Source organism: Microtus pennsylvanicus, chromosome X (genome assembly GCF_037038515.1).
Source record: "Microtus pennsylvanicus isolate mMicPen1 chromosome X, mMicPen1.hap1, whole genome shotgun sequence".
Taxonomy (NCBI): Eukaryota; Metazoa; Chordata; class Mammalia; order Rodentia; family Cricetidae; genus Microtus; species Microtus pennsylvanicus.
This window is the reverse complement of record NC_134601.1, coordinates 52,423,535-52,433,917: the sequence shown is the minus strand read 5'-3', so window position 1 is coordinate 52,433,917 and position 10,383 is coordinate 52,423,535. Positions and strand designations below refer to the sequence as shown.

The 10,383-nt window shown below is 42.8% G+C and overlaps 1 protein-coding gene across 1 annotated transcript; it reads right to left on the bottom strand.

Annotated features, from left to right (window-relative positions):
• Positions 1 to 6,885: 6,885 nt before the first annotated feature.
• On the bottom strand, positions 6,886 to 7,686 carry LOC142840340 (proline-rich protein 23A3-like). Its single transcript, XM_075956902.1, has one exon. It carries the CDS (start codon positions 7,684 to 7,686, stop codon positions 6,886 to 6,888), a length of 801 nt encoding a protein of 266 aa, XP_075813017.1.
• Positions 7,687 to 10,383: the final 2,697 nt, after the last annotated feature.

Below are 10,383 nucleotides of genomic sequence, written 5' to 3'. Positions count from 1 at the left end.
TAAGGAATGTTGAAATTGGAAGAAATAGTCTTAATCAGGGAAGAGCACAACTGGTTTCCAATACCAAATGATCAGTCCTGAAAACATATGTACAAATAACAGTATACAGATTAAGAAGGTTATATTTATGGCTATATATATATATATATGTATATGTATATATGTATATATATACATGTCTATGTAAAAACAATGGATGGAAAAGAGAACATGAATTTGAAAGATCAAAGAGAACTACATGGGAGGATCTGGTGGGAGAAGGGAAGGGGAAAATGATATAATTATATTCTAATGTCAAAAATAAAAGAAATAATAAAAGGGTATCCTATATTATTTCCCATTTTAACTATAACATTTGAATAAGTGTAGTGATGAGGTGAGCAGGCCTGCTTTTCATCACAGCTTCCACACGGCTAGCTTAGCCCCAGAAATAACAACACACAATTGTATTCTTTTAAACACTGCCTGGCCCATTAGTTCCATCCTCTTAATGGCTATTTCTCACATCTTGATTAACCCATTTCTAATAATCTGTGTAGCACCACCAGGTGGTGGCTTACCGGGAAAGATTCTAGCCTACATCCATCTTGGGCTGGAGCTTCATCGCGTCTGCCTCACTGCCTTCTTCCTTCCAGCATTCTGTTCTGTCTTCCCCGCCTACCTAATTTTCTGTCCTATCAAAGGGCCAAAGCAGTTTCTTTATTAACCAATGAAAGTAAAACATAGACAGATTACCCTCCTCCATCAAACAAGGAAATGAATTATGAAAATAAGTGAATCATGAGAACAGAGATGATAAAGCAGTGCTTCATAGAGAAAAGGGACCATGGTAAACTGTTCACAAATGACACATATGTAACTTGCTAAATGTAGGATAATGATACTAGTCTTTAAATACAGTGATTGAGGATTGTAGAGATGGCTTCACAGTGAAGAAAGCATACTGTTCTTGTAGAGGACCTGGGCTTGGTTCCTAGCACCCAAGTTGGGTTTGACACAGTCACCTGTAATTCCATTTCCAGGGGATCAAACACCCTCTTTTGAGCTCCACATGCACAAACACTCAGATGCACATACAAACCCCTCTTATATTTGTATATAATTAAAAATAAAATAAAAACCTTAAAAACAATATTTGTAGGAATGCAGCTATGTTATATATACACATACATTATATATAATATGATATGATATAATATATATAGTACATATATACAGATAAATATTACTGTCTCAATGAAGCCAATTATTTTGTAAATTTAATATACACTAGTAATAAAAAACAGTGTTGGATTCCAGGAAACAGCGAGAGAAAGAGAGAATATGAGTGAATGAATCAATGAATGTATATAAATCCTGATTTTTTTAAATAGAAAAAAAAAACCTCCAAAACTCCAGTCAGGTGTCTTAAAACATGTTATTCCATATACTACTGACATAGAGATGAGTTTTAAGATGTTATTTTTTTTTATATTACCACTTCTAGAAGTTTCAAATATTTCCTCGTTTTAAAATTTATCAAATTTTAGTTCCTCATGATAGATAGAAGAACATGAATGAAATACTTGAGAAGACATGGTATTTAATGTATCATTTGGAAGCTAGTGAGGTTTTAAACAATCTGAGAAATCACTCATGAATGTATACAATGGTTACTTTATTGAGGACTTTTCAATATCCCTCAGATAACATTTTATTAGGAGCTAAGTCAACTCCTCTTCACTCTGCTCTCTTACCACACAAGCATCCCTGAGCAGTGTGTCCCTTCGTACTTATATTAAGGTAAAGGAAGTGATGTGTCAACATGTTTTACTAACCAAATTAATGAGACATAAATGATAAAGAGTAATTAATCATTCAGAGTAGACTGTTTTATTGAGAGTTCTTCTGAATTATAAACCTCTATTGTTGTTGTTAAGCAAAAGTCCAGACTGTCCTATTTTAGTATGTACCTTTCCCCCCTATCATTTATTTTAATATCTGGGAGAGCCAAGAGCACACCAGAAAGGTAGCATGGAACCAAACTTTTAACTGATCCACATGGCCTTTCCCAAACACATGAGAAGTAACCAAAGGAGAGAACCATATTAGGGGAGAAATGGCTATATTTTTCTTACAATTGATTGCAGAGGATTGACAAAAGGGAGAGGTGAGGCTACAACAGCACTGGAATTGGTACTCCAGTTTTTGCATGATTTGATGAGGGAAGCAAGCTGCTTCTGAATGACTTTGTTTTTCTGCATGTGTGATAAGGAAATGTGTGTGAATCTGTATGCTGAGGATGCGAAGAAGGGAAATGTGGTGGTGGTGGTGGAATTCACATTAGTTGAATTTTTTCAGCATTACTTCTAACATCTGTTCTCTTTGTTGAAAACATTAGGAGACTCTTTTGTATTCAGATCCAATTGAGTCAGTACTTAACCTACAACTAGCTTAAACTATCTTGATCATATATATGAGCATCTTGAAATTCATAGGGCTTAGGTGCATTTTCCAAGATTACATGATAGGGAAGTACAGCAACAAGGTTCTGAAACCAAAGGTTTTATATTTGCTCTATGTTCTTTAGCATCTGAGGGTCAAGATATGTCTCAGGACTCCAATTCGTTAAAAGATGTGTGACCATTCTATTTGCCCTGGTGAGAAATCCTTTTGGAAAAATTCTCCCAAAAGTTTCCCCTACTCTTGCTATTTCCTTCTTCTAATATATATACAAAATATTGGGTATCATTACAACATTCTGACACCTGTGAGAAATAGATTTGATTTCATTTAGGCACCACTAAGCTCTCCACTTGGAGACTCTTTTCCTTTCCCTAACTATTGCTCAGTGTGCTCTAAAGATTTTTGAAGTCCCTTTAGCATTTCTTCTTTTCACCAAGTCCTGCAAACAACCCAATTCATATAAAACACAGTATGGAATGAGGATTAACCTTAGTTTTGGGATTGACTGTCTCCTCAACCCAAAGACTGGAATGCATATAGTGTGTTCACATGCTATGTTGGCATTCTATCCGCTGGCAAAGGACTGGATTAAGGGTGGGGTTCCCCACTTCAAGTGATTCACTAAAGAAAAATAGCCTAGGACTGACGTGGCCAATAAAACTGGGTTTTAAGTTAATTTGTGGTGTGGTTGAGTTGAGAACCAAGAATATTCACCATACACTCTTTGTCTACGAAGCTCTTCTTACCTTCTTATTTTATCCATTATTCTGTTCAACTCTAACTTGTTTATTTTTTATGTCCAATGTTTGTGTACCTGTGTTTGGGTTTTGTTTACTGTAGGCATGACAGAACCTGGAGTGAAGAGGTTGTCCATCCTCTGGTGTTGAGTGAGGTTTCTGTCCTGTCTGTCCTGTAGTCATTCAATCCCAAAGAATCACACAGAGGTCTACATCAATTACAAACTGGCCCAGTATCTCAGGCTCTTCTTATTAACTAATTCTTATAGCTTTTATTAGCCTGTAATTCTTGTCTCCTTTACACGTGGCTTGGTACCATTTATATATTAAATACACACACACACATATATTAAAAAACTCTGCCTGCTCCCATTCCCTCATTTTTCTCCCACTCCTCCCCCACTACCCTTCCCCTCCCTCTCTAGTCCTAAGAGAAGTCAGGGTGCCCTGCCCTGTGGGAATTCCAAGGGCCTCCCCCCCTCTATCCAGGTCTAGGAAGGTGTAGGGTCTATATGGGAGCAGGGAAGAAGATATCTAAACTAAAGGAGCCATTTTAGGGTTGGCAAGAGACTTGGCTGTAGAGAGCTTCCCAGGTATCCAAGGGGCTTTTCCCAGCTAGGTCCTTAGGCAGCAGAGGAGAGCGTGCCTCAACTGGCTTGGAACCTTTTTCTGCTAGGCAGTCACATCTTGCTTCCTCTGTATGTTCATGTGGGCTGAAGACTGAATGTCCCTCTTCCCAGACTTCTCCTGTTCTCATTGCCCCACCTCTATTTCCTGCCTGGTTGCTCTGCTTGCCTATACTTCCTGCCTGTCTGCTGGACAAGCAGCGTTTTCTTAAAAATAATACAAGTGACAGGATAAATGACCATAGTCTCAAAGCACTCCCCCTTAAAAGAAACAAGAACTCTGAATCTAATGTAGTTTGTTTAGCTTTTCTCCTGACCATTATCCATAACAACTGGTAACCAATGTTCTAAATAAAGAAAAGATCTCCACAGTCTATTTTTTTTAGAATATGGGTGTAGTTTTCTAGGCTACATCCTGCTGATTGAGGAGCTGATAATCTTAGGGGACTTAAGAAAATTTAAAATTATGATCAAGTTCTGACTGGAGTTTCCTATAAAGCTTGATCATCTCAGCGTTCAGACTTGATTCTCTTCTGGATGTAGAACTCAGACATCTGGATCATCCATGGCTACAGGACACGTCTCAGGTGGTATTCCATGATCAAACCTTTTAATAACCCAGAATAAATCCAAAGCCTCTCATTTTTCGTGGAAATGAAAGAAAACCGTCTTCTCCAAAGCAACACAATTTTGACTTCAATTTTGAAGTTAAGGAATTATCAAAATAACCGTCTTGGATAAATTGCGCAGCATGTATAAACAGATATCTTTTGGCAACTCTTGTTCCTTCCTCAGCATGCAAACAATTAAAAGAGAATATAATAACATACAGGATCCAGATTCACTGTGTGTTTTCCATCTTTACAAAGCTTTATTTTAAACTCCTTTCTTTTATTTTTAGTTTCAATATTTGGCATTTTGAGACAGGGTTTGTCTGTGTATCTTTGTCCCAGAATTCACTCTGTAGATCAGGGTGCCCTTGAACTCACAGAGATCTGCCTGCCTCTGCCTCTTAAGAGCTGGGATTGAGCCCCGGCGGTGGTGGCACACGCCTTTAATCCCAGCACTCGGGAGGCAGAGGCAGGTGGATCTCTGTGAGTTCGAGACCAGCCTGGTCTACAAGAGCTAGTTCCAGGACAGGCTCCAAAGCCACAGAGAAACCCTGTCTCGAAAAACCAAAAAAAAAAAAAAAAAAAGAGCTGCGATTGAAAGTGTGTGCAACCAACTTTCTGGAATACATGTGGGGCCTTCACTTGCAAGGCTGGCGATCTATGCACTGGCAAAGGACTGGATTAAGGGTGGGGCTCCCCACTTAAAATGATTCAATCAAGACAAAGACCCTAGGATTATTCTGACTGCTCACAAATTAATTAAGATACGGTAATTAACTTAAACTGGGGTTTCAGTTAACTCCAGGAGCTGTCGAGTTGAGAAGCAAGACTACCCACCACACACGCTCTGTCCATGAAGGTCTTCTTACCCTCTTATTTTATTCATTATTCTGTCCACCGCTAATTTCTTCATTATTTTTTTGTTCAAGTGCATGTGTGTGTGCCCGTGTTTGGTTTTGTGTACTGCAGGCATGAAAGAGCCTGGGACAGAGAGGGTGTCCATCCTCTGGTATCAATAAGGGTCTTCTTCATGTGGGTGCTGGAAGAGTACCAAGTCCTTTGATGTCGGTGGTTCTCAAGCTTCCTAATGTCTTGGACCTTGAATACAGGTCCTTATGCTGTGGTGAACCAACCATGAAATTATTTCTGTTGCTTCCTCATAAGTTTATTTTCACCATGGTTAGGAATGATGCTGTCAATTTGCAGGATCTCTTATTTGAAACCCTTGGAAAGTGTCATTTGACCCCTCAAAGAATTCTCCCCACAAACGTTGAGAGAGAACCTTTATCCTAAGTGCTGAGCCATCTCTCTGGCCATGCTTTTCTTTAGATTTCTTCCACATTGCCCAGTGTAGCCCAGCTTACCTTTGAACTTCCTCTGTTTCTGAGAGTAGGCTCCAAATCCTGAGAGAAGTGCTTTCACCTGGAGACAGGCATGCCCCACCACCCAGGGTCTCTCTGTCTCTCTCTGACTCTGTCTGTCTCTGTCTCCCTCCCTTCCTCCCTCTCTCTCTCTCTCTCTCTCTCTCTCTCTCTCTCTCTCTCACACACACACACACACACACACACACACACACACACACACACAAACAGACCTGTGGAATTCTCTTTCTCATAAATCCATTGATCAACCACCACATACTATGGTCTGAATAGTTTATTAATTTATAGGGACGTTGGAATTAGGAACATTGCTTTGAATAAGAACATTTGGAAGTAGGAAATAGATTTGAGTTTTTGTTGGAGAGCAAGTTGGACTTCCCAGGGATCTGGTTTCATCGGCTTGTTAGCACTGCAAACTAAAGGACCCGGGAAACTTCTTTCTGCAGGAGCTGTCCTGCTTGCTTGCTGTCTTGTTTGTTTGTCAAGGCAGGGTTTCTCCTTTAGCCCCGGTTTTCATGACAAGGTATCAACAGTCACAGTGCCAGCAGATTAAGGGATAGCTGGAAAGAAGCAAAGAAGCATCGTGCACTCAGGGCTAGGAACCATCTTCTCCCAATGGGGTATTTGTCAGTTCCCCCAGAGGGCAACTTGAACTGTCCAGGAGAAGGACCAAGGAAGGGACAAGTGTCCACGCAGTCAGGGGAACATAGGTATGAGACTGGCAGCATAGCGAAGACAGTGCTGCCTTGGTTTGGGAGAAAAAGGGACACCGAGTGTTCTTAGAGGGAACCACGTATGCACTGAGGGTGACATGGAAGGTTTTCAGATGAATCCCAGAACTGGAAGAGAACTTTCTGTTTCTCAAAGGCCGCTTTTTAACTTCAGGGGTGGGATCTAGTGTCTCCCTTCTTCTCCAAGTCTTTATCATCTTCCCCCGTGCGTAGTGTGCAGCGCAGAGCACTTGTGTCCATGCATACAGTCTCTATGGTAGGCAACTGTGTGCCTCTAGGCACCCTGGGAATCCCCTTGGGTGTCCAGGTAGGTGTCCAGGGTGCTGTTTGTTGAGGCAGAAGTCGTTCCTTTCCTAGAAGACTAGTCGCCTCTGGGCCTTGCGCCTAACCATTGGGGGCTTCTCACGACTCCCAGAGGCCTGCTCTTCGGGACTTGGAGGAGGAGAAGGAGGGAGAGGCTGCAGTGGAGATCCGGGCAGAGGGCACAGTATGCTGTCTTGGAGGCTCCAGACAGACCAGGGAGCATATCTCCCTGCACTAGGAGGGCAGTTTTCACTCCAAGGATATGGCATTTGACAGGGAAACATGGGGCTGCACATGCCCCTGAAGGGCGAAAGGATTTCTGGGGCCATGAGACTTGGATCATTCATCAGCGGCATCACAAAGTCTTCCTGAGTGTCTTCATGTGGACCAGGGACATTTGCAAAGCCTTGGATGTATGGTAGAGATGCACTATCGAATCCCTGGTGTAGGGCACAGACGTGGTGGTCCTGGGGCATGTCAAGGACAGCGGCCTCCTGCATGGCTGCAGGCCAGAACACAGGCTGTCCAAGTTGGGAGGAGGCCTGGAGGTCCTCGGGGACCAAGAGGATGGTGTGTCCGGGTAGCGACACTCGCATGACCGAGCCAGGGTCCGGCTCCAGCAGCAAGTCGATGCCTTCCAGGTGTAGTTTCACGGCACAGCCGGTGGGAACGAACACCGTGGAGGTGAGCTCCTCGCTGGCAGGCCTGGCGGATTCTTCCAGGTCTGGCTGTACCAGCAGTGACCACAGGCCAGCAGGCTCCTGGAGGCACCGCCTCTTGGCAGGGTGGGCTTCTTCTGGCTGCGGGGCCCAGCGGGGTGTCTGGTAGGCATTGGGGCTTTCTGGCGCCATCCCCAGCATATTGGTGCCAATGCACTCTTGCCTCTTGGTTCCTGGAGCAAGACAAGGTCCTTTGCAGGTCGTTTACTGCAAGACACTCTGTGGACTCTCTGGGACAGAGTGGATGCATTCAGGTTGACTGGCTGATCCTTATATAAGCCTTGCTTCCGAGGAAGCCCCGCCCATGCAGGGAGGGGCCGGGGGAGGGAACCTTCAGGAATCCACTTGTGTGCACCTGGGCATGAGTGGGCCAGCCTGTCTGGGTGTGTGTGTGTGTGTGTGTGTGTGTGTGTGTGTGTGTGTGTTTGTTGTGGTCATTTTTGCTAGTGGATCAGAGAAGAAATTAACCTTTGGATGTGCTGTGGTCTGTAATGCCTTTCTTTTGTAAACATACATACACAAACACATATCTATATAGATATCGACATATATGTATAGCTTTTTTGAATTGTAAATGCACGGGGACATGATAGTCATTGAGTGTAAATATTTGATCCCAGGTGATACCTCAACGATAGTGTATTTGTCAAGCTTGCTGGAAGCCGATAGGCTTGATCCCCTATTGAAATCCAAAAGGATCAATGTGAGTACTTTAGCATACCCATAATCTCAGGTTGAAGGAGACAAGCACAGGAAGATTAGCCATTCAAGGCCAGCCTGCAACTGGGTGTGTACTAGGTCAGTCTGCATTCACAATGAATTCAAGGCTAGCCTGCAATGGTGAAATCACGTCTCCAACATTCAGTTGATCCTCCCACTTCACAGAGGTGGGAAAGAAAACTTTCAAAGAGTTGGTATTGAAAATGGCAATTAAGCACAGACGTGTATCAGTAGAAACTTTGATATGCTCCCTTCCATTTCTATCATTTTGTTTATTTTGTCTGTTTGTCACGTGAAACCATGTTTACTCTTTACGACTGTCTTCCTTCTCCCTCCCTCTCTCTTTCTCTTTTCTTTGCTTCTCTCCTCTTCTAGTTTATTCTCACACATGCTTGAGAAGCACTACCGATCAGTGCCACATTCCTGCCCCTTCTGAGGATTATGTTTGCATGCACGCATGCGTGTATGTATGTAGGTATGTGTTTTATTATTTTATACCTAATGGCATTCAGCTAACCCAGTCTGGTATGCCGTGTTCGTGCCGTGTGGATGTCAGTTGATAGGAGAAGTTGCCACACTTTCTCAGTTGCATTTTCATTGAAATTTCTTCACCACCTAAATGACATCACTCTGTATTTACTACATGGGTATATTGATAGCCAATTCAAAACTGTTTTAAAAGAGAGGAAGATGGTCCTGTGACCATTCTCTCTGCCCTTGCAAGTAATCCTTTTCGAGAAGTATCCTCAAACGTTTCCCCTTCTCCTATTCTTTCCTTCTCCTAACATCTGTACAAAATACGAGGCATCAGTATGGCATTCTGACACCTGTGAGAAATAGATTTTGATTTCATTCATGCCCTGCCAAGCTCTCCTTTCAGAGGCTCTGTTTCTTTCCCTAATTATTGCCCTTGTGTGCTAAGTACTTTTGAAGTCCCTTTAGCATTTCTTCTTTTCAACAAGTCCTGCAAACAATCCATTTGGCATAAAACACAGGATGGAATGAGGATTAAACTAGGTTTTGGGATCGACTGTCTCCTCCTCCCAAAGACTGGAATGCCTGTAGTGCCTTCACTTGCCATGCTGGCGATCTCTCCACTGGCAAAGGGTGGGGCTCCCCACTTCACGTGATTCAATACAGACAAATAGCTTAGGACTAACCTGGCCAATAAAACTGGGTTTTAAGTTAATTTGTGGTGTGGTCGAGTTGAGAACCAAGAATATTCACCACACATTCTTTGTCTACGAAGCTCTTCTTACCTTCTTATTTTATCCATTATTCTGTTCAACTCTAACTTGTTTATTTTTTATGTCCAATGTTTGTGTACCTGTGTTTGGGTTTTGTTTACTGTAGGCATGACAGAACCTGGAGTGAAGAGGTTGTCCATCCTCTGGTGTTGAGTGAGGTTTCTGTCCTGTCTGTCCTGTAGTCATTCAATCCCAAAGAATCACACAGAGGTCTACATCAATTACAAACTGGCCCAGTATCTCAGGCTCTTCTTATTAACTAATTCTTATAGCTTTTATTAGCCTGTAATTCTTGTCTCCTTTACACATGGCTTGGTACCATTTATATATTAAATACACACACACACACACATATTGAAAATTCCCGCCTCCTCCCATCCCCACATTTTTCTCCCACTCCTCCCCCACTACCCTTCCCCTCCCTCTCTAGTCCTAAGAGAAGTCAGGGTGCCCTGCCCTGTGGGAATTCCAAGGGCCTCCCCCCCTCTATCCAGGTCTAGGAAGGTGTAGGGTCTATATGGGAGCAGGGAAGAAGATATCTAAACTAAAGGAGCCATTTTAGGGTTGGCAAGAGACTTGGCTGTAGAGAACTTGCCAGGTATCCAAGGGGCTTTTCCCAGCTAGGTCCTTAGGCAGCAGAGGAGAGCGTGCCTCAACTGGCTTGGAACCTTTTTCTGCTAGGCAGTCACATCTTGCTTCCTCTGTATGTTCATGTGGGCTGAAGACTGAATGTCCCTCTTCCCAGACTTCTCCTGTTCTCATTGCCCCGCCTCTATATCCTGCCTGGTTGCTCTGCTTGCCTATACTTCCTGCCTGTCTGCTGGACAATCAGCGTTTTATTAAAAATAATGCAAGTGACAGG

Bases quoted from the DNA above. Each gene is read 5' to 3' on its own strand.
- LOC142840340 (XM_075956902.1), bottom strand. From the start codon at position 7,686: ATGGCGCCAGAAAGCCCCAATGCCTACCAGACACCCCGCTGGGCCCCG.